The following is a 27,886-nucleotide window of genomic DNA, read 5'->3' as shown; positions in this document are numbered from 1 at the left end:
CTGCTGTGAGCACTGTCGTAAGGAGCCCGCCTGACTCCTGGAGAGACCCCTTGGCAAAGCCCTGCAACCAAAGAGAGAGAGGGGTGATGCCCTGGCCAGGCCCCGCTGCTTCCCTCAGTTCCTCTGAGCATCTGACTGCACACCCAACACAGAGAGCCAAATCGTTCAGTGGAAATCCTTAGCTCCTGACCCCCACAAAAAAATGGGATAAATGGGTTTTTTTACTTTATTTTTCAATTACAGTTGACATACACTGTATTACTTTTAGTGTACAACCCTGTAATTACACATTATATCATTTACTAAGTGATCACCCTGATAAACCAAGCTAAGTCGTGAAATGATGTGCACAATGCCAAACACTAACTTAAATACTAAGTGTCTGGTAGAAAGGTAATATAAAAATAAGAATTTAGATAAAACCCCAATTTCATTTTCTGTTCACCTGAACCAGAAACAAGCATTTAAAAAAAGACTAGACCAGATTTTTATTCCCCTGAAATTTGCAGTTTTTGAACATGGCCACTGCGGTTTTAAGGCATCGAGCCATCTGCTGTATGCTGATTATCCACGAGTCACATTAACCATGTTATTAACTATTCAGATAGATGACCTTATTTCCTATCCCTACACAACACCACTAACTTTTAATTGTGCTTACAAATAGATCGCAAACAATAAAACCATGAAACCAATGAAGATGCATGTTTTCGTATTTTATTTACCATATACAATACAGCAAACACTGAAAAACTTTTAAACAATTTTTTTGATGTAAAGCTTAACACTTAAAATTATGCTTGTTCCCCCCACCCACCCCAATTCAACATGCAATTACCATTTATTTTCATATATGCTGACTCTAGAGCATTATAATCTCTTGATGGTTTTATAAGAGCATCCTTGTCCTTAAATTTCACAAACTGTATCTGGTCATGGTATAATACCATCATTCATATAATTTCCCAAGGTGAATACATTCACACAATACTAACATTAAAATGTGTATTTTTCAAACATTATTTTAATAAGCCAAACCATGAAAAACCCAAGTTCTAGTTTGAAACGTGTTTACGAAGACTGCTGCTGAGCTCAAAGCATGCAGATATTCATGACCACCTAGATGAAACTGGATATGGAAACTCCTTCAGTAGGTCCAAAGACGCATTTTTCACTCATCCCAAGTATCTCCATATTTGTTTACTTTGACTAGGAAAAAAGCACAAATAGTTGATGATTCCAACAGTAATATGTAAAAAGCACTATTTTAACTTTGCTATTATAATGAAAAGTTATGTTTCTCATTTGAATGCACATGAGTGTCAAATTAAAAAGGGGACGCCAGACTTTAGTGAACTGGAGGTTGGACATAAATAGTGCACTGTATCAAGAATTCACATAAATATTTGATCTTCCTAACAACCTTATAAACACAAGCACCATTTTAAGAGAAAACAGGTTAGTAACTTGCCCAAGGTCCAAGCCTAATCAAACAAGTAGAACTAAAATTGAACACATCTGTTTAGCTCCAAAGCCTGGGTGCCTTTACGTTACCATACTACCTAAATGTGGTGTACGTTACAACATATCAAAAAAAATTACCAGGAAATTAAAAAATGGTAACAAAATTAAATTTTGTTTTCACAAAAAATACAGAAATAGAAACGGTCAAGTCTTCAAGTTATGGTTAATTCAATCTTCCCTCTTATGAGCCGTAATACCAGTGGTCAGGAGGAAACAAGTTTCCAATATTCCTGCACTTTTTTACACAAAATTGTATTCTGAAACATGCTACTCTGTCTTCTCTACTCTTTCACCTTTTAGCCTCCCTTTTACACAGCCTTCCTCTGTGAATCACGAGTAGTCATAACAAGGTAAAGGAGCAGTTGTCAAAGTGTGGACTAGGGGACCCTCCCCAAGACCCTTCCAGAGAATGTGCTGCGAAGTCAAAACTATTTCATTGCTATACTAACACATTATACAGTCACAGCTCGGTACTTGGTGGCTTCAGAACTCGTCAAACCCTGTACTCGTTGCATTTTGATGAGACAAAAGTGTTTTTAGCACTTGGCATTTGCTCAGGATTCAACACACGTGCTAGAACTTGTACGAGTCACAAAGTCGTCCCACAAGAGAAAATGCTTCATAGACTGCTACTTGTCAGTTTTGTCACTCGCCACAGTTCCGGAACAAATTAATGACGTGTGTCGAGGTACCACTGTATGTCCTTTTCCCTCATATTATGCCATTTCCACTTGCTTTCATTCCTTCATCAGTACAAGGTAGAGTTTTCTACAAGATGCATGTGTGGTGAAAGTATTGCTCTGACAACTGAAAATATGCTCATGTTTTTAAAATTTCTGAGTCAATCTCTAGTTAGGTAAATGTCATCCACAAAAACTAAAACTAAAAAATTTAAGTGGTACTTTCTGACCCAGTGAATCCACCCTATACTAGTGTCGAATTTTCTGTCTGGCTTCTAGGATAAAACATTCTAGAAATTCCCTGAAACTGCTTCATAACTGTCTTTTTTCAAATGAAGTACAACAATATCAGCTTTCTTTTTATAAAGAAATTATTTCATATTGCTATGTCATATAACAGAACTTTAAAAGACTACTTACAGTCAAAACCACAAATGTCAAAATCTAGCAAATGCTACAAGTCTACCGTATTTCCTTTTTTTAATCTTTATTACTACAGAAGGCCCAATGAAATACCCCATTTCTGGTTTATCAGTGTATGGTACCATGCCATGCAGCCATATAAAAGATTACAAACATGAGAAAAACACCATTACCTGCCCTCATGGAGCTTACAGTCTAAGTCTCAAATTAGTTTAGCAGAACAAAGTACTAGCAAGTCTTTAAGTATTACAGAGTAATGGCTACTGAATGTAAAAGGTTTACACTAATTTTTTTAAATGACAAACATTACCAAGTAATATTGATTACAAATCTATTTTAAAGCTAGATTTTTTTACATCAGTAATATGACAGGTATTATCCATCATTGTTATGAGAACAAAATTCTAAATGAAGCAACCACCAGCACTTAGAAATAAAACTGGCTCTAAAAGAATGATCATAATAAAAAATACTAAGAATTTTTATGTATTTTTACATTCTTTGTGGCATATGACTTGCAAGAAGGCACCGAGGGCCTATCCCTTCGATTTTTAAATTAGTAAGCACAAAACGTTGAAATAACAATGCATTCTCTAAAATTCAAGATATAAAATTCTACATTATAATAGTTACAAACCCTTTATTAAAACACCCTCTTCCCTTAGAAATAAACTTGTGTGTCAGAAAATTTAGTTGGGGTAATGTATAACTGCTCCAAAATGACTTAAAAGAAACTGTGATACTAAAATTTATAATTATTTATAGAGCAAAAGTACTATTAAAAAGAAGACAAACTCCTCATTTGGAAATGTCCTAAAGCCACTTTGTAAAGCACATAAACTATTTCAATTTTACAAATATAAGAAAATCAATTTCATTACTTAATCATGATTCTGCGGTTCTACCAAAAGTAACATTACACCCCAACTGTTAACCTGGTCACCAGATCTTGTTTTATGTAACCGACGCATCATTTCAAAACAGTTTCCAAAATGACTTATAATCTAATAAGAGAAAACAGTCAAAGCGGATATATGATTTTTATATTGTTACAAAACTAGTTTTACTATTTAAGTCATACTACTATTTAGACTTTGTTATTTTCTAACACAAAATGGCCTTTGGAACACATTAAAAACAAAAGGTCTGATAACTGTGAAATAGGTATTCTTTTTAAAAAATGTTATTTTGGTTAATTACTTGTAGAATTAAATCCTGTTAGTATGATTAATGTTTTTAACTAATGCTGCTGCGGTATCCAATCCTAAACAGTCACAGTGATTAGACTAAACTATCATACCTTCTTTTTTGGGCATTCTTTCCTGCATAGGCCTGACTGAGGGATCAGTCTTATGTGCTAAAGTTACTTCATATGCCTCTCTGTTTTTATTCCTTAATTCCTCATATGTAACACTTTTTCTTTTAGGACTTTCTTCAAGGGTGGGATCAGGTCCTAAAACAACAAACAGTTAATAAATGGTGATAAAAGGATTTGAATAAGTCCAAAGCAACTAAATTTTATAAATGCTCCTTACCTATAATAAAAATAGAATGAAGCGAAATAAGATATTACCACCACTACAAAAATACTGTATTTTCCCTAAGATAATTACAAAACTAAAATCAACCTCCTCTCACAGTTCCAAGCTTTTATTTCTAAAACTTAAAATTAACATAAAAAATTTAAAAAATAACCATGCCAAAAGAACAGATATCATAATATATACACCAGCACAATTTAGACTCATTAACACTGTGGTGTTTTAAACCGAAAAATTATTCAGTGTTTATATAAAGAGATATATATTGTACTAGTGACAACTGAACAAAACTTGACACATTATGGTTTTTATTTGGTAATATTTCCATAGTTAAATGTTTCTATAACCACAGTCTATACACAAACAACTCCAGCTATTTAAAAAACAAAATTTTATTTTACCATCTTTGTATCTAAGCAAAAATACTTGAAAATAACTATTGAAAAGTATTAAACACAGCCTTTAAGCATAGTCTGCATCATTTTCACTTAGGTCTAATGAATGCAGTATTGAGGCAGAAGACAGTGGGAAGTATAATATAATTTCAAGTGGGGAACCAGCATTCATTCTTTATCTCTCCCAAAGAGTCAAAGTATGAATACATGTTAGCAGAGTCAAATACTGATGAAACATATGGAAGTGATTACTCTTAATATTGGCTGACAGGGCCAAATATTGAACAAACTTTATAAATGTATAACCAGCAAAAAAGGCCAAATGAACATTTTTTTAAAAAATTCATTCATTTATTTATTTATTTTTAGAGAGGGATGGGACGGAGAAAGAGAGAAACATGAATGTGTGGTTGCTGGGGGCCATGGCCTGCAACCCTGACTGGGAATCGAACCTGTGATACTTTGGTTCGCAGCCCACGCTCAATCCACTGAGCTACGCCAGCCAGGGCCAAATGAACATTTTTTAAAAAATTAACTAATACTAACACAGCATTCAGTGAACAACTACTTACAATCTTACTAATCCAAAAGCAACATTCTTCAGAGGTTTTTAAAAAATATACTTTATCATGCTATTAACAGTTGTCCCATTTTACCCCTTCACTCCCCTCCACCATGCACACCCCTTCTCACCCACATCCCCCCCCTTTAGTTCATGTCCATGTGTCTTATGTTCTTTAGCTTCTACATTTCCCATACTATTCTTGCCCTCCCCATCTATTTTCTACCTACCATCTATGCTACATATTCTCCATACCTTTTCCCCCTCTCTCCTCCCACTCCCCTGTTGCTAATCCTCCATGTGATCTCCATTTCTGTGAATCTGTTCCTGTTCTGGCTGTTTACTTAGTTTGCTCTTGTTTTAGGTGTGGTTGTTACTAATTTTGAGTTTGCTATCATTTTACTATACGTGTTTTTTATCTTCTTTTTCTTAGATAAGTCCCTTTAACATTTCATATAATAAGGGTTTGGTGATGATGAACTCCTTTAACTTGACCTTATCTGAGAAGCACTTTATCTGCCCTTCCCTTTTAAGGGAATACTTCTTTCTGGCCCCTTTTTGTCTGCACCATCTCTTCTGAGAAATCAGCTGTCTGATGGGAACTCCTTTGTAGGTTACTGTCTCCTTTTCTCTTGCTGTTTCTAGGATTCTCTCCTTCATTTTAATCTTGGGTAATGTGATGTGCCTTGGTGTGTTCCTCCCTGGGTCCAACTTCTTTGGGACTCTGAGCTTCCTGGACTTCCTGGAAGTCTATTTCCTTTGCCAGATTGGGGAAGTTCTCCTTTAGTATTTGTTCATATAACCTTTCCACTTGTTGCTCTTCCTCTTCCCCTTCTGGTACCCCTATACTTCGGATGTTGGAACATTTAAAGATGTCCTGGAGGTTTCTAAGCCTCTCCTCATTTTTGTTTGAATTCTTGTTTCTTCATTCTTTTCTATTTGGTTGTTTCTTTCTTCCTTCTGGTCCACTCCATTGGTTTGAGTCCTAGTTTCCTTCCCATCACTACTGATTTCCTGTACATTTTCCTTTATTTCACTTAGTGTAGCCTTCATTTTTTCATCAAATTTGCGACCAAATTCAACCAATTCTTTGAGCACCCTGATCACCAGTTTTGAACTGTGCATCTGATAGGTTGACTATCTCGTCACTTAATTGTATTTTTTCTGGAGCTTTCACCTGTTCTTTTGTTTGGGCCATTTTTTTTGTCTTGACACACCTGTTAAGCAGTGAGGGGTGGAGCCTTAGGTATCGACGAGCGGTGGGCAACCCACGTTGCTGCACTGTGGCACTGTACATGGGGGAGGGGTCTGAGAGGGAACAATGGTGCTTGCTCCGCTCTGTCGGACTTCAGTCCCTTCCGCCGCTTCCCCCAAGCAAACTGGGCCCTTCTGGTGCTAATTCCTGTGTGATGGGTTTGTGTATGTTCTAGGACCCTGTGGGTCTTTCCAACAAATTCTCCTGTGAGGCTGGGAGTCTCTCCCGGAACTCAACCCCCACAGGTGTTTTCATTCGGTGTTTTGAGATTTTATTTCCCCATGTTGGGACCCCAGGGTTGTGCAGTCTGTCTCGCTCCCCAGTTTTGCCTGATTTATCTGGACTCAAATATGCCACGCCCCTCCAGTTTGCTGCCTTGCTGGATCCGCCAGCCACTGCTTTTTTTTGCCACGCGGCCCTCTGCCCAGCTGCCTGACTCCGCCCCTCCTTCCCGTCTGGATGGATGTGTCTATTTTAATTCCTTGGTTTTTGGACTTCCATACAGTTCAATTTTCTGTCTGTACTGATTGTTTTCTTGTTTTTAATTTTTTTGGTCCTTATTTTGGTTGTGCGAGGAGGCACAGTGTGTTTATCTACACCTCCACCTTGGCCAGAAGTTCAAAGAGTTTTTTAATATATACAAATTGGGCACATTTTAATTATGATTATTTTTTAAAACAATTTTTGTTAAGCAGTACTATTTTGAGACTCAATGGTAAGGTCTCAGTGAATAATCAATTGTTAAGGCAATATAACTATACATTAAATGCTTTCAACCATAACTGTTTATTTTAATACAAAGTATATGGCACTGATACAAAGCATTTAAGTTTCCCCTTATTAGTTCTAATAATACACCATTGTTGGAAAGTTTTTCTTGCTCAAAAATATGCAAAGAAAAATATTATAACATTGCCCTTGATATTTCACTAGTTAGTAAGTAATTACTGGACTCATTTCCCTTCACCATAAAGTGTATCTTTAAACTGAAGGAGACAGATCAGTAGTCAGAAACCCTACGTTCATTCCTACTCTGCCAACAATTCATGGATGTCCTTGGGCAAATCACTAAGTGTCTTTAAATCTTGGTTTTCTCAGTTGTGAAATATGGACGTTTAAATAATCTATCTCTAAAGTTCCTTCCAGGTCTAATACTTTTTTCATTGTTCTGAAATTCTGTGACAAATAATGAAAACATAATTCAGTCAGAATGTTAGGGAGAATTTTTTACACCTACAGAAGCTAAATGAAAACATCCTATATTGTATAGGAAGCATGATTTACTACTTTGGGAAGGTTATATAGAGCTGGAAGGAATAGGACAATGGAAAATAGCACAGATTCTATTGAATCTAACTGTAATAAACTATAATAAGTGTCATAACTATGAAGTAATACTTTCTACTCTGAATAACTTTAAATTCTTGGTAGAGAAAGAGGACAAGTAGAAGAACTAAGAGGACAAGTAGCTCTGCTTAAACAAAAGGGGAGGACGTCTCAGTAAAGGGGAACAGCAGCTGGGGAAAAGCAAAGGTCACTGTTGGTCCCTGTGGAGAGCAACATGTTGCAACCTTGACCTAGAGAAGGGGCTGAGAAAACAGAACGGAACTGCTTTGGAGGACATAAAATATATTAAAATATGGGCCTTGCTCTGGTCTGTGGGCAGATACCAAAGGGCTTTGTCTGTCTGCTACTATTTGAACAAGAAGCTATATAACATGAAATGGAAGCTGCCAATACAAATGCAAGGAAGGATGAAAGTCATTACATGGCTAGAATACAAGCACAATGTATTTGAACTTGAGAGATGGGAAAATGGAGAGATGCAACGAGGGACAAGGACAGCTGCTTTTGGAGATCAAATGATGACTTTAACCACTTTCTCTAATCTGCCCCCTTTCTTCCCTTTCTGACTACAGCCGACCCTGAAGAATATGGGTTTGAACTATGCGGGCCCACTTATAGGCGAATTTGTGTAAGTGGACCTATGTAGTTCGAACCTATGTTGTTCAAGGGTCAACTATAATTAGATGTCTTTACCTCCAACCATTCAGGGGAGGGGGAAGAAAAGCAGCTGAAGATTAACAGACTCTCAACAACTTTTATTCACTAAAAAATCTACATTATCTTAACTTCCATTCTCTCCCGTCTCTTCTGCAAGTACTCACCCCCTTACTTTTGCTCTAAAGCAGTGCTATCTAGTATAACTCTCTGTAATGATGAGAATGTTGTGTATCTGCAGTCCAACACAATAGCCATTAGCACATGTGGCTACTAAAAAACTGAAATGCTCTCAAAGCAACTAAGGATGTGAATTTTTAATTTGATTTAATTAAACAGTCATATATAGTCAGTGGCTACTTTACATCCTGACACACCTAGCTTCCCTCTGCATCCTCTGGAACCTCATTTGACCTACAATCAACTTTTCCCTTTCCACAGTATCCCCTCCTTCCCTCCCTCCCCTTAATGTTATGTGTGTGTGTGTGTGTGTGTGTGTGTACAGAGAAAAATCTCTCCCTAAATTAAACCAAGTGTTCTTTAAACCTCATTTGTTCTCTATAGTTACTGGCTTATTGTATTTAGTTCAAAGCAAGCATTTTTAAAGAGTACCCACCCACAATCAATTGTCCACACCCTTGGAGTCAGAAATATTTTAAAATTCAGACTTTCTTGGAATCTGGGAAAATATTATAGTATACAGCCCTTATATTTAACATTCTTCCATTCAGAAGTTAAGAGCAGCAATGAGTAAAAACAGTATTTCTCTATAACAAAATTTAGGAAAAATCACATTAAGATAAAGATTATAAATAAACTTATGTCAGTTTAGGTCAGGGTTTGAAATGAGTACAGGTCAGATTTTACCACCTCTTTAGTTAAAAAAAAAAAAAAAACTTCTATTTTCAAAGCTTTTTGGATTTTATACTTTCAGATAAGGAATTACAGGCCTGTACTTTCTGTATATAACTCCTCACCTTTCACAGCGAACTAGACTATGGGAGGAAAGAAGGCAATTAACATTTGATGAAGAGCCTATTACTTGCTAGACATCACCTCTGATTATTTCATCTCTTTCCAAAAATTCTTTAAAAGTGGTATTATCATCTCCATTCAACAAATCAAGAAACTTAAGGGACCACAAATTAATTACTCGCCAAAAGCAAACAACTAATAAATGCCAATCCTGGTTCAAATCCAGGCCTTAATCCAAAATTGATGTTGTTGCACTTACATTATGTGATCGTCAAAGCTAGTATTTACACACACTTCACAATGCATTTTCACATGGATTTTCTCACTTGACAACTGTTCTGTAAAGCAGGTATTTATTATTTTTCTCACATAACAAAGCTGAAAGCCTTTAAGACCAGCTTAACAAATGTAACATTTTAAAAGCATCCTGGAGGTACAACTTATCACTTCTTTGATATTCCACTAAACTTGGTTAATATTTTCAATTAATGGGACACACCTGTAATTTATCCTCATATTTCTATATCTTCTAACACACTGGATCTCAAAAAATGTTAAATGAAGAAACAAATGAACAAATGAACAAACATGCTGCATTTAGGCTGATGGTGGAACATACAGGTGATACCCAGCAGAAAAGGTCATCAAATAAAGTTTATACATACGTTGGACCATTAAATGCTGAAATTCATTTCAAGAGAAGTTTCTACCTTGGGCAATATGATCAGTAATACCAGTGGGAGTAGATTCATTCATAGAAGCACTAAATGGAATTGGCTCATAGTGAGGAATTAACTCTTTTTCCACGTTGTCTACTGCTGGAGATGTCACAAAAGATGAAGGGTCATTTACATTTGAGTCATATTTTGACTTCTGAGAATAGTGCCTATAAAAGAAATTCGTATTACATAAGAAACACGAGTTATTGCCTATACCTTATTCTAAAACATATGCTAAGGTATAAAAAAGTTATCTTTCTAAAGAAATCACATTAATAGTTATTTAAAATAGTAAAATGAAGTCTATTCATTTCTGTCACAAAAAATTAAAAATATATTCTGATCTACTTATATAACTTAAAACTATACAGGAGAAAAAAATGTTTATTCGGTTCTCTAATGACTAGGCCTCAGAGATCATTTTAACACATTTAAAGTTGTTAGAAAGACAAATACTTCCTATCAGAAAAATGTGTCCATTTCCCACATTAACTGGGAAATTACTTCCACAGGTGGCAGTCCATACAAACTCTATTGTGATAAAGCAGATATAAGTAAATCTAGCTCTCATGGAGCTTCTACCGCTTGCCATTTATGATATGACAATATAGCTACCAAATCTACTTAATTACCTTCTTACTTATTTACCTGTCCAGACAGATTCATTTATCTACACCTATACAATTTCCCTACTGTTTTAAACAATAAAAGGATTAGAAAGTTGAAGTTTGTTGAGCTGGAATTGATAAAATTTGGGAATTCAAAAGAAAAGTCCAAAATACAGGAAACCAAAGGTATCTGCCAAATTAAAATCCTTTATTCTGGAATATATACTCCCAGCAGGATGCTGTACATAAAACAAAGGTAGACAAATCTCACTCTGCCTTTAAAAACCAAATTAACTTTAGCCTGCAACAAAGTGGCAAGTTTCCAATAGTCCTTCCGTTAGGCAATGTTTTTTATGCCCTGAGTTATGGGAATATCCAGTTACAATTTTTTAGCTAAAATGAAAAACCTTTAATAAAGATAAGAATCTGGCCTACCCATGTGGTGAAGAGCGTCGAGCCTGTCCTGATCGTAAAGCTTCTCCAAGAGGGGAATTCTCAAGATTCTTGAACTTCTCTTGGCAAGTTTTCACATAAGAAAGCTTTCCAGCAAAGTATCCCATGATACAGGCAACTTATTTTTAAAAAACAGACAGTGTAACTCAATGTACTTTTCTGGGGACAAGAATCTAAGAGTACATTTAAAAAAATGTGATTCTAAGTTTGTCTTTCATGTGGAAAGACTGAGATTTCCTGAAATAATGGTAAAAGTATCACATTAAATCAGATTCAGAGTTCACAGAAAGACTGTAGATATAATTCACACTTACAAATAAAATAACCCAAAATAAAGTTGCTGTAAGTGTGTTCTACTTTACTATTTTATTAACACAGTTAAGAAAGATGTGGTAGAGGTTATAGCCAAATAAGGAATCATAACATCAAAGCTCTAATCTAAATCAGAGATTTAAGCCATTTCTTTTCCTATAAAATGAGAACCATACCATGTGCCCAGCTAATTTCTTCAGATTGTTTTTAAAATTAGGTACAACAAATCTCTGAAAATAATTAAGTATTAAATGTTACCTAAATATGGCTACTGTTGCATCAAGCATGCCTCCAACACAAAAGAGAGGCTAACCCGGAGGAGACATTCACAAAAAGCCTCACGTACCTTTTTTAAAGCAATTTAGCTCTTTTCTATTGACCATATTACAAGATGTAAATAAGTTATGCTTATTTACATTTTTAATCTAAATTTATAACATTTGTCCAAATTAGGTTTAATTTTAATATACTCTTTATTTTGAATAGTCAGAACCACTGAACAACTTTCTTTTCTAATAGGCCAAGAGAATTTACTTTTGAATATCATATCTTTATAAAACAGTATGAAATTAATAGTTCTATTACATTATAAAAAGAAAAAAAGCCTCTTTGAAGTAACTCATGAAGTAACTCATGCTAACAAAAAGCTCTAGTAGTTCATTTAATGAAAAGCTTAAACAAACTGATTTGTCAAAGCAAATATCCAATAACTGTTATGCAGGAGACAAAATATTTGATGAAAACATTCTTAAGTAAAAAGCTAAGAAAACAAGTGTTCATACTTACATATGAGTTTAGGGATGGAACCATATTTGGGATGACTTGAAAGGATTCCTAAAGACAAAAGTAAATACTCCTGAGTAACATTAATTGTGAGAGAAAAATACTTTTTTAACATCTTTTACTAAGATAAAATTGGTTTATGTCAAGTTTATGCTAAGAGTATATAAGAAAATAACAAGAAATTGTGGTAAAATGCAAAGAATCATTTCTACTGGTCATTATGTAGTCTCTTCTAATGTGAGACAAAATAAGTTCAGCAACGCAACATGAAGTGAGACATATCTATCTATCAGCAGAAACAAGGAAAAATATAAAAAAGACAATCAGTACAATCTTTAAATGGTACCTAACAACATCAGCTTTTTCATAACCCTAGAGAAGTCTAAAGCTATTTAAAAGAAAGAACCAAGTAAATTGAGTATCAACAGAAATATGACAAAAACTGGAAAGACTCCACGATCTATTAGAATAGGGTAATTTATTAGCAAGATCACTTCATACAAGGTCAATATACAAAATAAGAAATATTCTTTATACCAGGAACAAACAAAAACCAAACATTTTTTAAAAGATATAATTTATTACAGTACCCCAAAACATCAAAGACCCAGGAGTAACCTAATGAAAATACAAAAGATCTCTACATTGAAAACTACAAACCTCACTGAAAAATAAAAGCTAAATAAATGGGGAAATACACCATGTCCATGAACCAAAGACTAAATATTGTAAAGACGGCAAGTAAGTTCACTTACAAATTCAATGCAATCCCAATTAAAATCAAAGAAAGTTTCCCCCCCAAACTGAACAAGCTTGTTCTAAAAATCGTATGGAAACACAAAAGGGCCAAGAATAAGCAAGGCAATATTGAAGAACAACAAAACTGGAGAACTGCAAACAGATATCAAGATCTATGACCGTAGTAATTAGGACAGTCTAAGTGCAAGAATAGATACTGACCCAAACCAGAGAGTCCAGAAACAGACCCACAGATGCAGTCACTTGATTCATGACAAAGGCAACACTGCATTGCAGTGAACAAAGAAAAGTCCTTTCAAAATATAGTTCTGCGTCAACTACAAAAAGGGGAAGAATGCACCTTGGTTCTACCTCATACAACTTTTAGAAACAGTCCCAGATGGCCTGAAAATTTAAGCATGCAAGATGAAATAAAGCTTACAGAAGAAAGCGTAAGAGATTCTTCATGTCCGTGTAATACACAAAGATCTTAAACCACAAAAAGCACTCATCATAGAGATCTGACATACTAGATTACATTATATTAAGAACTAGTTCATCAAAGTGGGAAAAACAATCAATACATTTATCCGACAAGACTCATTTCCAAATAAACAGAAAACTCTCACAAAACCAGCAGCAAAAGAAGACAATCTAATGGAAAATGGACAACAGTGTTTAGATACTTCACAAAAAGGGGTATATTCAAATGGGATGTAAACAAAAGGCCTTCAACTTCATTAGTCACCAGATGCAAATTAAAACTACAATGCAATCAATATCACTGTTCTCTCACCACATGGTTAAAGTAGGAAAGACATGAAAATAGCAAATGTTGGTGATAATGTGATAATTAATAGAATTTCATTAATAAATTAGTAGTGGAAGTATAAATTGGCCTAAATTGTTGGGCAAATTTGGCAGTATCTACTAAATCTGAATATATACCTAATCTATGACCCAGCACAATGTCTACCAAGAGACACTGTATTCATGGCAGAAGTACCCATGACAGTCAAAAGTGTTAGCTATCCAAGTGCCAATGTGTAAGAGGACAGATGAACTGCTGTGGTATATTCATGCAGTGGAAAACTATATGGCGATGAGAACAATCTACAACTACATGCAACAACGTAGATGAATCTAGTTATGTGCTAGTAAATCAGCTCTCCAAATAAAAATCCCTGATTTATAATGTTGGTTGATTTCCAGGGAGAGAACATACTTGGACTATGACCGACTTCAAGGTACTAAATGGTTTAAAAACTGTTCAGCAGTTTATCAAAATGCTGAACATTTAAAAATCAGCTTTCTATAGCTGATACAAGCCAATTCCAGCACACCACTGGATAAATCTAACAATGTTAAAAGAATACGTACTTGTCTGATTTCATGTTCATTATGTATAAAAACACAACTCATTTATGCTGTTAGCCTCTCAATTCCTTAGCTTACACAAGTGAGGTAAGAAAAAGGAGGATGGTAATAACATCTACCTTTTTTACAGAGAAGACTTTCCTTCAAACACAGACCACTTACAACACACATTTTGCTGGGTATATAGAGACCGAAAACTGAACTCTGGAAAAACCACAGGTGGAGGAAGAAAATCCACACTAGAATGTAAGCACCAAGAGGTCATGAATTTGTCTTGTAGTGCTATTTCCAAAATAGTGTATAGTATATATCACTCAAAAAAACATGAAGAGGGGGAGTTCTTTACAGTAGAGAAAAATCCGAAGTAGGTGCTGTCATGAAAGGCAAGGGTAGAGATTTCAAGGAGGACTGGTGAGTCAAGAACAAAAACTGTCCGTCAAATGTAAGCAACAAAGAGACTGTTTTGATAACATTTTTTAAAGTTTTGGTAAATGTAGGAAGATAGCCACAATCTATGACCTAGACTGCCATAAATTAAAGGAGCATAAAGTGATGTGTTTATTCTTGAACTCTGGCTTCAAATGCAGGATAGCTGGAAGCAGTTGGAAAGGGATATAAGGGAAGATTTTTTTTTTGTATATTCTCAAGTTAGAACAGACCTGAACATGTTTAAGTATTTTGCCAGAAAAAGAGAAAGTAGAGATGGAGCAGCTGAGTATGTCACATCGTGGATAAAAGCACATATAAAATGTTAGGCATTTTAATTATATGTGAAATGTCAGGGAATTCTGAATTCCTTTTCTAAAGTCTCAATTTTTTTGAGGAGACTGACTTCTTCATTAGAGTACCTTACCCACAAAACAAGACCCCAATATAATTTCAACAATAAAAGACTTTAATTCTCAGAGATAGTTACGAGTGATATATCATCCAATTTTTTTAAATTTTTATGCAGAAGTACAGTATCAAAACCCTAACAATAATGAAACTGACAAAGTTAGAATGATGACATGTTCAATAGAAAATAGTGTTATTCTACAAATTAGGTTAAATCATTTCAACAAGTTATCCTTTCTAAAAAATGGAACACTAAATTCCTCTGTAAGGCTCCAGGCCCAGTTATGAACAATTAGAGAAGGATGATGGAACAATGCCACACGCATGGTATGACTTTTGCAAATGAAATCGTAAAGGCATAAACTGTCACTGATGACAAATCACCCAAATGGTGACTAAAAATTCAGAAGAATTCTGGCTGCAAGAATAATTTGCCTCCTCAGCAACAGGTCCTATTATCTTCAGTTGGTTTCACCTTAATTATATAAACAGTTCTATCAGGATATATCTACAATTAGAAAAAGGGAATTTCTCTCATTTAATTTGTCTGGTTCGGTAAAATCAGTTTTGTGTAGGAGCAAGGCATTCTCAAGACAGACAGACAAACAAACACCCACCCCTCAAGCAGTGGTGAGGGTTTTTTTTTGTTGCAGATATAAGGCCTATCTAAATAACTCTGTACAATCTCTTTCTCCCAACTCTAACTGCTTCCGACACACCTTCAAGCCCTAAAGTCTCCTACCCTGCCTAAGCTCAAAAGTTCCAGAATAGCTGACCTTCTCGGTAATCTAATCAAAATGGCCATTTCTCCAGGACCCTAGCTACTGGAGTTTTCACTTCTCCCTACATGATTTTGTCACTCTGGTCATGTCATTCTCTTGACTGTCCCTCCCAACAGTCATGCTTATTTTGATAATCAGGTCTGTCCCTCCTTCTTTTGATAGTCTTCCTTCTTTTCTAATCTAAATCCTGCCTATCTTTAAAATCCCTTTCTTTCAAGAAACTTTCCTTGATTACAGCAGCCCTGCAGAAATCTTTCTCCCTTGTAGACCTACATCTCTTGAAGTCTGTATTATACAACTTAGTAACTTATTAAAAACTTAACTATATTCTCTGTTTGTTTGAACATTGTGTTCACATAGTTTCTTCAGGGGAACTTAGTCATTATTAAACGACTGGATTTAGATAAAATAGGCAGTACAACGATTATAATTTCTCTGTTCATAACTCCTTGTGCCACAGTTTTTCCTTAAAAGGAATGTGAAACACTTTCTGTTTCTTTTTCTTTTTTTTTAATTTGCAGGCTCCACACGTTGGCCTAGGGAACTCTTTTTTTTTTTAAGATTTTATTTATTTATTTTTAGAGAGGGGAGGGGAGGGAGAGAGAGAGAGAAATATCAATGTGTGGTTGCCTCTCACGTGGCCCCCACTGGGGACATGGCCCGAAACCCAGGCATGTGCCCTGACTGGGAATTGAACTTGTGATGCTTTGGTTCACAGCCCGCGCTCATTCCACTGAGCTACGCCAGCCAGGGCTTGCTGTTTCTCACTATAGAAGGAGTCCTAGACTATCAAACAACTTACTCCTAAAGCACAAATAAGTACACATGTATACTGACTTGTTCCCACATTTAAGATTCTAGTCTTGGCAGTACATTGTAATGAAGTTATTTGGGAGTGCTTTAAATAAATAAAATATTAACATCACAAATCCCTCTAAAACTACTTTTCTCAACTAGTTATGTCAATACTACTTTCTAAGTGCTTCATACTGCTAATATGAAAAGTACAATTTTTCCTACCCTAGTCATATTATAGGAGCTAGCTAATTAAGAGAACAGTTTTCTAGGATATGTGGAGGCCATCCTAAGGTCACCACCCTTTTCTAGGACATCTTACTTCAAAGAGACAGTTCACGAAATAAATGTTATGTGTATTTAATTTTCAGGTGTAGATACATTTAATACTTACTCTAAACTCAATTCCGGATATGGACACACTGTACTGTTTAAGCCAATAGGGTCTGGGAAAAGAAAGTATGCCTATCCCTCCATTATCATAAGACAAAGCTGATTTAGGGAGTCATTCATCTTTAAACCAATGCATAAGAATCACCAGGAGTTTGTTAAAAGAAATTCCTGGGCCTTAACTCAGAGATTCTGATTCAATAGGTCTGGGCTGGGGCACAAGTTTGCATTTCAAACATGCTCCTAGGTGATAGTGAAATGCATGGCTTACATAGACCAGGTATGTCTTTCTGCCACCCTGTAACCCATGCCCAGGCTTTTAGTTACTTTCCTGCTCTTGTAGATTGTTAATGTTGCTATAATACAATACAATGTAATGTTGCTATGAAGTCTCAAATCAAGATATTTGTGTCACTGGGTTCATGGAGACAGAACTCTTCTGCCATTTTAGAAATTTATCAGTGATCATAGTAGTTTAATATGACACAGGATTATATTTACTTTAACTAAAAAGTCAGGAAAATACCATATAAAAAGATGATATCCAACATGCTAAATAAACTAGAATTTTAAATATTTACCTTTACTAATTAATCCTTGAGTAATCAACATACTTGTTGCAGCCAAAGGTACAGCTAGAGAAGGAAAAAGAAGTTGTCAACATCAACAAAGAAAAGATTCTATCTGAGTTCATTAGGATAAACGTGTACCAGTAAAACCACCCACGAAGTGTGTTGCACAATTAAGATTTTTAAAAAGAGAATTTTCCCATGTTTAAAAATTGTACTGTATATAGTCAGTGGAAATACAAAGAACAATTTTAAATTTAAGAATTACATTACAAAATACTAAACAATATAATTCAGAAAGAATTGCTTACAAAAGTTCTTGGCTGATGTCTGGGAAATTGACTGGTAAACAGTTCCCTACACTGATATAAAACTTTACCTGAATGATGGTTCACTGTGTCTGAACTGGTTGCACAAACAGTTTAGGCTGAACACCTGATTTCCTTCTGTGAGTCTGGAATTTCCATACCTGCTAGGCTGAGGGTGCCTCCATAACCAGCCCCCAATAAAAATCCCAAGTGCTGAGTCTCTAATGAGATTCCTTCCTAGATAACAGCTGGAGAAATTTAGCAGGTCCTTTGTGTGGGACTCCACTGGGAGGGAAGCTCTTGTCTGGTTCCCCCTAGACTTTGACCCATGCTCCTTTCACCTTCACTTATTTTGCTTTCTATCCTTTCCACTGTAAGTTGTTTAAAAACTTAAATAGCTACATGTGGATGCCACATTGGATAGCACAGCTCCAAACCAGGGATTGGGAATCCTTCTGTAAAGAGCCAGATGGTAAATATTTCAGATTTTGTGAGTCACACAGTCTCTGTTCCAACTACTTAACTGCCATTTTAAAGCAAAAGCATTGAGACAATACATAAACAAATGCACATAGCTGTGTTTCAATGAAGCTTTCTTTATGGATACGGAAATATGAATTTAGACATTTAGGTACAATGAGACACCTACCATTTAGGTAAAAGTTTCTATCACTATAGGGAACTGTTTACCAAAAATTTTCACATGTAGTAAAATATTTCTTTTGATTGGCTTCAACCATTTAAAAATGTAAAAACCATTCTTAGCTCATAACCATACAAAAACAGATTTGACCCTTATGTTGTAGTTTGCTCAATTCTGGTCTAGACTATCTATCGGCAATTTAAGAACCAAGGTAATTAAGACATTTGAATGACCAGATTTCATGATTTAAATCTGTAATTTTGGAATAGGGCATTAACTTTGCCATCAGACAATTTACAGAAACCCTAAGGTTTGAATCCTCACTCTAATACTTACAGATTTAAATTCTGCTAGAAAATGGTTTAATGTGGATGGTTTAGAGTGCCTTCCTATATTATGACTTAAGGTTTTCCAAAGAACAACTCCTTTTTAATTATAGCATCAGTACGATCTGTAATTTTTCTCCTTCAGCATGATTCAAGGAATACAGCATGAAGCAGTGAATAATCTTAAGGATGGAAGGCAGTGAGTTGGTTGGCCATCTCTACAATGGACAATGATTTCCCTATTTTACTTTTCTCTTAGGCCACGATGGCATAATGCAAAGAGTTAACAGTCTTGTTAAGGAGATCTTATTACTACTTCTGCCAATCATCACAATGTCTTTGCATAAATCTCAACTTCTTTTCATGCTATAAAGGCTAATTATTAGAAATAAGATCTCTTTCCAACTCATGCATTTTGTCACTGAAAAAGAGGAAGGTAAAACTGAAAGGGACTTCAGAGAGTAGTATATAGTCCTCACCCTAATCAGAGTAAACTAATATCCAGAAAAGACAAGTCATTTGCTCAAAGCAACAGAGATGGTTAGTTTGTGATAGAGCTCACACTAGATCCAGGTTTAATGTCCTTTTCCTCTGTACCACAAGACTTCTATTTCAGAGTCAATCAAACAATGTTTCTTTAGGCAAATCAGTAACACTGCTGACCAAAAGTTAATATGCATTATGACCACGGTCCCAATCATATCCAATGTAAGAACCCCTAAAATGCCTTTAATTCTTTTCCACCCACAATAGCAAAATGATACTCTAAACTCAAAATTGGTTTCAACTGAAACTGTTATTTCATTAATCACAATAGCACTGACAGTCTTTTAATAAAGCTAGCTTAACATTTATATAATAAATTAAATTGAATCAATCCCTATAACAATCCCATGAAATAAGTTATTATCTCCATTTTACAGGTAAGAAAAATGAGGCAAAGAGTCATCAGGAACTTGCCTGAAATCTCAGAATATGTGATGAAGCTGAGATTTGAATCCAGACAGGCCTCAGAGTTTATACTCTAATCACTCATTACACTATCACATTTGAAAATCAGGAGCAAACATATATGAAATATTCACAAAATCTATACATGATGCATGAAACAAATATGAATTCATATACCTTTTCAGTAATTCCAGAAGTTGAGAACTACTCTAACACATAATACATACCAATCTGACCCACTTGTATATAGAGTCTTTCATTACCTGTTTTCAGGCACAGATATAACTGGGTTTGTTTGTTTTTTGTCAGGGCATAGGGCCACAATTTTAAGCAATTGGGATTAATGCCTTGATAGTTAAGCGTTAAGATTATCAGAAAACAGATCAGAGTAGGAATAAAATTATCATAAAGAAACAATGGGCTGTAGATCAACAAGTCTAAATTTAAACCAGGACAAACATAGTATTTAACAGACTTTAAAAATCTATAAAAGATAACCTTAGGGAATTCTTTTTCTACACATTCCTACTTTCATCACAACCTTTTTAGATCAATAAGCACACGATGATACTCTCCAAAGAAACATGGATTCCATTATTCATTTACCTAAATGTATGTAAACATCATCTACTACAGAGAATATCCTTATGTCAAAATATAAAGGTACAGCAATTTCTTAATGCATGACAATTACTGTCTCCTGGTAATTACATGTTGAATTCCCTACTGTTTGTAGCTAGAGCCAAGGTTCTATGTACTTTCAATGTTTGATGTGATTACATTATGCAACACCATGGTATCTTTTTTAACAGTCATCACTATTTTTTTGTGGCTGCTGCAATTTCCCAGTACTCCAGATATGGTACACAACAAGCTGTTTCTTAGCCTGTCCTTATTACATGTTTCCAGTCTAACTTGTGATTAATCTGTTTTAATAGAATTACTTAGGCTTCTATTGTTCATGTATTACATGACCTACTTTGAACAGTCAGGCATACACAGGTACTCTACCTATTGATCACTGCTCTTCAATGTACTTTTAGCATCGTTCTGTTACAACTATCTGGAATGTTAAACATGTACAGCAGCATAAATTTATCAGCCAGAAATAAATCAGGACACCATAGTATATACGTGGCTATTAGCCTAATATTACAATGATCTCAAACCCTATCTACCAGATGACTTTTTCTTAATCCTGTATTATCAATAGGCTTGAAAACAGATCACCTCATTGTACGTATCTACTCTACGCAATCCTTGGAAGATAAAAAAATCAGTTGGGAGAGAACAAATGAGTTGTCTCAGAAATTTCTCCTATAATACATAAAGTTTTTAGAAGTCCTTGATCCATGATGACTGCATTTATAACACTTATTCTCACCTAGAGATGTACATCACTGCCTAACTCTCGCACAGGTTCTCTCTAGTGTGGAACCTCTGCAAGTCTCTGAACATGAGAAAAGCATCAAATTAAAAAGGTTTTATCAGAGCTCCTATTATCTGAACTGCTCTTTCTTGGTCTTTGTTCATCCTTTTACCACCACTAGGTTCCCTTGTCCATGTGTGCAACCCAAATTTTGTCATTTATTCCATCATTCCTACATGTTGACCATGTGACAGCTGCTACTGCCAGTTTTATGCTTTTATTTCTACACAATTTCTTGGTGAATTCACCAACACACCTACACCACAAATGCTAATTTCTTACACCTTTGTTTTCATCTCTGGTTCCATACAGACCTTCAGCACCATCATATGCTGTATCATGAACTCCAAATGTCCAAACTAGTTTCCTTCTTCAAACAAGAACTCCAATGCAAAGCCTCCTAGAGCAGCACTGCCCCCAGTCTCTGGGACCCCAGGTCACACCTCTGTGAACCCAATCAAGCAAAAGTTCAGGGACCACACAGAAACCTTAACAATAGAGTCTCTCAAAGAAAATAACAAAAACAAGAACTCCTTAAAAATTACCTTTTAACCAGTAATATTATCATTAGTCTTCTAAGCTGGATAACTTAAAGTTAGTATTTTCTTTATTTCCCTCTTAGTCAATCTATTTAGATATCCATTTTATGTCCTTTAAAGTCTTTCACTGCCAGCCCATCTTCTCTAGTCCAAATGACACTACAATCAACGCATCCCCTCAATGACTGTATGCCTGCTTTATTGCCAAAAGTTTATGACAGATTTCACCGAGTACAACTTCTCATCCTTTCAACTCATCCTGCACACTGCTAGCTAATCTCCCTTTAAAAATATTTACGTATCATCCCCATTGGCCCAAGAACCTACAATCCATAATGAATCAAACCTTTAACTCCTTGGCATTACGTTTACTCTTCTACCCCAACAAAAGACTTCTGTTCCACTCAGTGCAAACTGAAGGTTCTAGGAGTGATCCTGTCATTGTAGAATCTACCTTTGCTCCCTCTTCTTTTCATCTAAATGCTTCCCCACCATTCTTCCTTTACCTAAAGGCCTGCTAGTTAAGTCTCCACTGTTTAGTTAAGAGTTTTTTAACTAATCTTTTAAAAATTACTATTGCTGTTTTGTAGTTAATCTTTCTCAAAGTATTTCATGAATTGGCTGTGTCTCAACTACATCGTAAAACTACTGTAGGACATAGACGATGTTTCATAAAACTGACCTCCCAAGCACAGTACCTTATACACTGTAAGCATAAATTCCAGGCTGACTGACGAAAATGTACATCCTCTTTAGGTCACTCCTCCCTTTTCGAAATCCCACCCTGCTTTTTTGTTAGAACTACCTGATCTGAAAGGACCGCAATGACCAGTGAAGCAACACCAGGTACTATTCAAAGGTAAGACAACGTTTTATGTTGCTTTCAACATTTTCTGCATTTTAAAGTATACATAAAATCTTCACATATAAGGTCTCCAGTGAGAAATCAAAAGGTGGTAGCATTTCAAAATGGTAAAGTGGGAACTAGTCAGTTTTTATCATGCAATGGCTAAGTGTAATAGTTAAAACGGTGAGCTTCAGTTTCAGAGCTGGTTTCAAAACCAGACATCACAACTTACCAGCTGTGTAACACTAAATAACCTATTTCACATGGCTAACCTTCGGTTTCTTCAGCTATAAAGTGAGGGTAATAGTTATCAACCTTTCTAGGTTTTTTTTTAATAGTAATCCTTGTACACTTGGACAATGCTACTACTATTATAAAGAAAAATATTTTATTCTTGAAATGACTTCTAGAAATCATTACTTTAAAATGCATACAATTCTATTTCCTTAAACAAACTCTTTTAGCAATAACCACACTACACTGGAAGTGTGCTAATTTTTTCTACATGAAGCCATTAAAATTTTAGGCACTGAAAGTCAAATGTTATTGACTATAAAATTTAACTTACATCTGAACCAGAAGCTTTCATCATTGCATTCTGCGAAGACTCTTCTTTCTTCCTCTGTTGGAATGTAATCAGCCCCTATGTCTTTTTACCAAGGAAAATCAGCAAATATTAAAACACCTATGGAAGAACTAAATCTAAAAAAATTACCTTAACCTACATAAAACACACCCATTCTTAAAAATTAAATAAGCTTATTACACACTTTTAACAAATGGACTTCCAACGGAAGTTCATGGTTAGAACTGTCTACATAATGTGCTATGTCCGCTGCAGAATAAAAATGGGACCGCTTGTTCAAATTATTAAGAATTTCAAGATGGCAAGAGCAGATCATTAACCCACATGCGGCTCCCTGCCCCCTGTGTGACTGTACAGATCACACACCCATGGCACTAGCCCAGCTGCTACACTGTTAGTCAAGGCTGGAAAAATTTCTCTATGTGTAAAGTGCTTCTAACCAAAAAGAATTGATAGTTACGGGGAATTGGTCTTCTAACTTCAGCATTCGGCTCCTGAAAATCAGCCCTGCCATTCATCTTTCCTGCATCAAAAACATTTATATTAAGTATTAGAAACAGTTATAAGATAGGTCAAAGTAAGTCAGAATACAGTCTAGTAATATTACTAATTTTCATGGCAACCAATCAATAAATACTTACTGAACACTACTATATCTCAAGTAGTTGACATAATAAAAAGCTACCCAAATACAAAACTCATAGACCTATTAACTGATTTGGAAATGATTACTCATCTTAACTGAAAAAGAATATATGTTTTATAAGTACAGTATTTATCAACTGATTACATTAAGATATAAAAGAATATCAATAAAATATTATTTTCCTCCTGAAGATGGTTTATTTCCCCTTGACATAGGTTGGGATCCTTTCAAAACTATATGCCCAACGATTAGGATAATTCCCCAAAATAGAAGATGAAAAATTTCAAAGGTCGTTTCTAGGCTTAATTTTATATTTATATATATTTTTTAAGATTTTATTTATTTATTTTTAGAGAGGGAAGGGAGGGAGAAAGAGAGAGAGAGAGAAATATCAATGTGCGGTTGCTGGGGGCCATGGCCTGCAACCCAGGCATGTGCCCAATCCACTGAGCCACCAGCCAGGGCTAGGCTTAATATTTTTTAAAAAATAATACAATTACCAGGAAACATATAAGGTATCACACAAAGCAGTACTCCCAAAACATGGATTAACAAAGACGCCACATCCTTCTCCCAGGGGTGCAAAGCTATCACCAAATTCTGTATGCTCCAAACATTCCTCCCTTCTCGAAATAGACTTTGAAAAATGGCATACAAAAATGCATAGCATTTCAAGAACACTTTTGTTTTAACCTATGCCTGGGGAATTAAGAGACTTCAAGATTAGATAATTTGTATTTTGCAGAATGTTCACATAGGACCATGATTATTCCCATCTTAAAAACAATTCACATGAAATGGGGAAATGGCATCCATGATAAGGATAGTAATGGGGGCCCTTCCATCACCCTCTATTCAATAGGCCACCACTGAGGGTCTACAATAAACTAGCCCTTCTCTAAGAAAAACGAAAGGTACGAGTTCAAGGATGGAACTTGATGAATAAACTACTCGTATCCTAAAACAACCGTAAAAGAAACGAAACTCTCTTACTTCCCAAACAGCATCCTACCTAGAAATCCTAAAACGAGACCGTGAAGGCCCAAAAGTCGTCCTTGGACATCATTTTAATTTCTTATGTCCCAAAGAAGAGAACGGAGTTGAATCCCCCGTCGTAGGATTCTCGGACTCCATCCCCCACCCATTGTATGTGCAACTGCACTCGCAACACCCCCCCAACACACACCCGTCACCCTGAAGCTGTCCCATTCACACCCCGCAGAAACACCTCCTCTCCCTCCCTACCCCGCGGCCCCGATCACCAGTTCTCAGAAACCCGAGACCAAAGTGCGATCGGCCCACTCTCACAAGCACAAAAATGGCGGAAGGTGCAGTGTAGCGACTGACCACACTGAGGTAGTGAGGGGGTAGGTTGGGGGGGGCGGAACGGGGCTCTCTGCGTCACCTCCCGCACCTCAGGCTGTAGCCTCGAGCAATGGCGCAGTGAACCCAGGTGATCAGGGGCAGAAGGCCCAGCGGGATGAGGAAGGGGGAAAATCGCGCGGAATTCGGAAGGCGCGGGGGACCGCACCTGAGCAGGGGGTGGACAGCCGACAACGACCAAGAAGCCCAAAAGTCACCCAGATACGCGCTCAAAATGACCGTAACCCGGAAGTACTGGGAAGGTCAGGACGGAAATGACGTCAGCTCTCCCTGCGGCGTCTGAAGCGAGTAGCCTCGAATAAACGCCTGCGCTTGCGTCAGTCTGCGCCTCCCTTCCAGTTCAGATTCCCCAGGCTGCGGCGCTCACGAGCTGTACTGCGGCTGCGCTCGCCAGCTCCGCGGACCGGGACCCGGAGGCCCGGCCCACCCCGCCCCGCCCCCTTCCTAGATCCCGGGGCAAAGGTTTGCTTCAGGCTGTTGTGACGCACCGCCCTGGCCTTCTAGGGACAGACTGACTGGCAGAGAAGTTGTAGAACCACCTCTCATCCGCATATTGAAAGCTACTGATAGGTCACAAATGCCTGTTTTTAGGCTTAACATAATTCACTTCATTGTTTGAACCTCTGAGCTAAGTAGTATAAAGTAGTAATTACCAAGCATACGCACTTGGCTGTCAGGCTCTTGAGTGTAGCTTGTGACTAGTTCTAGAATCTTAGAACCTCGAGCATGGTAGTTACCTCGCTGAGCCTCACGTTTTTCTCATCTGAAAAATGGAAACAACTTTCATAGGGTTGTTAGGATTAAAACAACACACCTAGAAAGAGGCTTAAGACTCAATGTTCTCTGTTAATGGAAGAGTTTATATTTGAATGAGGAGCTTAAGACTTCTGTTCATCAGACTGACCATATGCCACACCCATCCACCATCCGTTCCTTTATTCATTCTACAAATATTGAGTGCCTATTATGGGTCAGATACCTAAAGTTATTGGTGGCTCAGCAGTGAACAATCTCCCCTACCCATTTGTTTCATCAACTCCTAAAAACCTCTTAGATTTCTCGTCTCCGAGCCCCTTTACTACTATCCTCATTTCATCTCTGTCCCTGCCTTTAGACCTGCCCCAAATTTATTCTCCCACAGATATATTTAAAAGAGACAGCCCGTGATGATCCATCCAAGGCACAAATCTAGTCCTGTGGTTCCTTCCTCAGAGCCTTTTGGTTGTTCCCATCATGCACAGAACATAAGGCCCTTTATGGCTCCGCCTCTTTCCTCTAGTGCCTCGCTTTCTTCTGTTGTCCATCATTGAGAGATACAACCTGCACCACACCTGTATGCTGTGTCCTGTCCCCCTTCCCCCAACCCTCTTCCCTGCCTTGTGAACTCTACTGATATTTCAGACTCCTGCTTTTATATTACGTCCTTTGTAAAGCCTTCTCAGAAACACACTCCAGAGAATTAATCACTCCTTCTGAGCACCTCTTTACTTTATACAAACTTTTTGTCACTACAGTGTCCGTTATGCACTGTATCGTTATTTTTGCTTATGTCTGTCTCTGTTACAGAGCTCCCTTAGGGCAGAGGCCTTGGCTCATGAATCTTTACACTCTAAATATATCCCTAAGATAATCATATTAGTAATTAATATTCATTTTGTTCCTGGGACATGCTAAGCTGGTTCTGAGCTCAGGGCCTTTGCGATTGCTGTTCCTTCCTTAAGAACACTTACCCTAGTTGTTCACTTGGCTTCTAGTCTCAGGTTGCAGCTGATGTCTCCTGAAGCAGTTTATCAAATAGGCCTTCCCTGATCACCCAATTAGAACAATACCCCAGTCACTCTCCATGTGACCTTGTTTATTTTCATAGCGCTTATCTGGATCTAAAACAATTATTTGTTTTATATTCTCCCCTCCTGCCCCCTAAAAGAGCCATGAGAGTAGGAGCCTATCTGGCAAAATGATTGGCACATAGTATGAGATCAACACTTTTTTTTATAACCCAGCATTTCCTCTTTTTAAAGATTTTATTTACTTTTAGAGAGAGGTGGAGGGGGGCAGGAAGAGAAGGAGAAAAACATCAATGTGCAAGAGATACATTGATCAGTTGCTTCTCACACAGCCCCAGTGGGGGACCTGGCCCCGCAAGCCAGGCATGTGCTCTGACTGGGAATGGAACTAGTAACCTTCTGTTCTCAGGCTGGCACTCGATCCACTGAACCACACCAGCCAGGGCAATAAATATTTCATAAATTATTATTATTATTTTAAATATTTTATTTATTGTTAGAGAGAAGGAAAGGAGGAGAGAAATATGTATGTGCATTGGCTGCCTCTCACAGGCCCCCAACCAGGGACCTGGCCTGCAAACCAGGCACATCCCCTAACTGGGAATTGAACCAGTGACCTTTCAGTTCGCAGGCGGGCACTTGATCCACTAAGCCACATGAGCCAAGGCAATAAATACTTCTTAAATTAATTTGTTGAATACATTTTTATATAAGAAGAAATA

The 27,886-nt window shown here is 36.7% G+C and overlaps 1 protein-coding gene and 3 long non-coding RNA genes across 8 annotated transcripts; 2 read left to right on the top strand and 2 right to left on the bottom strand.

Moving 5' to 3' along the window:
* Positions 1-695: 695 nt before the first annotated feature.
* Positions 696-25,811, bottom strand: OCIAD1 (OCIA domain containing 1). 5 transcript variants are annotated; one of them, XM_028506030.2, is made up of 9 exons: positions 25,526-25,811; positions 23,809-23,871; positions 23,331-23,411; positions 17,732-17,785; positions 12,235-12,282; positions 11,119-11,254; positions 10,067-10,242; positions 3,928-4,080; positions 696-1,209 (listed from the first exon to the last, which is right to left on the bottom strand). In XM_028506030.2, exons 2-9 carry the CDS (start codon positions 23,864-23,866, stop codon positions 1,172-1,174), a joined length of 744 nt encoding a protein of 247 aa, XP_028361831.1. In that variant the 5' UTR covers positions 23,867-23,871; positions 25,526-25,811; the 3' UTR covers positions 696-1,171. The 5 variants fall into 5 exon arrangements, with proteins under 5 accessions (XP_028361831.1, XP_035876221.1, XP_028361835.1 ...); XM_036020328.1 differs by having other exon boundaries at positions 25,409-25,537; XM_028506034.2 differs by lacking the exon at positions 3,928-4,080 and having other exon boundaries at positions 10,022-10,242; positions 25,526-25,656.
* Positions 5,077-7,051, top strand: LOC118499451. The gene is made up of 2 exons (XR_004901935.1): positions 5,077-5,169; positions 7,005-7,051. It is a non-coding gene; the product is annotated as an uncharacterized LOC118499451 (long non-coding RNA).
* Positions 7,222-26,244, top strand: LOC118499453. Its single transcript, XR_004901936.1, has 3 exons — positions 7,222-7,312; positions 13,414-13,421; positions 26,234-26,244. It is a non-coding gene; the product is annotated as an uncharacterized LOC118499453 (long non-coding RNA).
* On the bottom strand, positions 19,058-23,324 carry LOC118499454. The gene is made up of 3 exons (XR_004901938.1): positions 21,274-23,324; positions 20,570-20,574; positions 19,058-19,070 (listed from the first exon to the last, which is right to left on the bottom strand). It is a non-coding gene; the product is annotated as an uncharacterized LOC118499454 (long non-coding RNA).
* Positions 26,245-27,886: the final 1,642 nt, after the last annotated feature.

Source organism: Phyllostomus discolor, chromosome 1 (assembly GCF_004126475.2).
Source record: "Phyllostomus discolor isolate MPI-MPIP mPhyDis1 chromosome 1, mPhyDis1.pri.v3, whole genome shotgun sequence".
NCBI lineage: Eukaryota > Metazoa > Chordata > Mammalia > Chiroptera > Phyllostomidae > Phyllostomus > Phyllostomus discolor.
The sequence above is the reverse complement of the archived record's forward strand: the minus strand, read 5'-3'. Positions and strand labels throughout refer to the sequence as shown.

What these genes read in the sequence shown, in the direction of transcription:
- OCIAD1 (XM_028506030.2), bottom strand. Translation starts at nt 23,866, where the DNA reads ATGAATGGCAGGGCTGATTTTCAGGAGCCGAATGCTGAAGTTAGAAGA. An exon ending in TACTGATCATATTGCCCAAG is followed by an intron (nt 4,081 to 10,066) that starts GTAGAAACTTCT and finishes TTGTTGTTTTAG; the next exon opens with GACCTGATCCCACCCTTGAA. An exon ending in AAGAATGCCCAAAAAAGAAG is followed by an intron (nt 1,210 to 3,927) that starts GTATGATAGTTT and finishes CTTTTTTCCTAG; the next exon opens with TCAAAGTAAACAAATATGGA.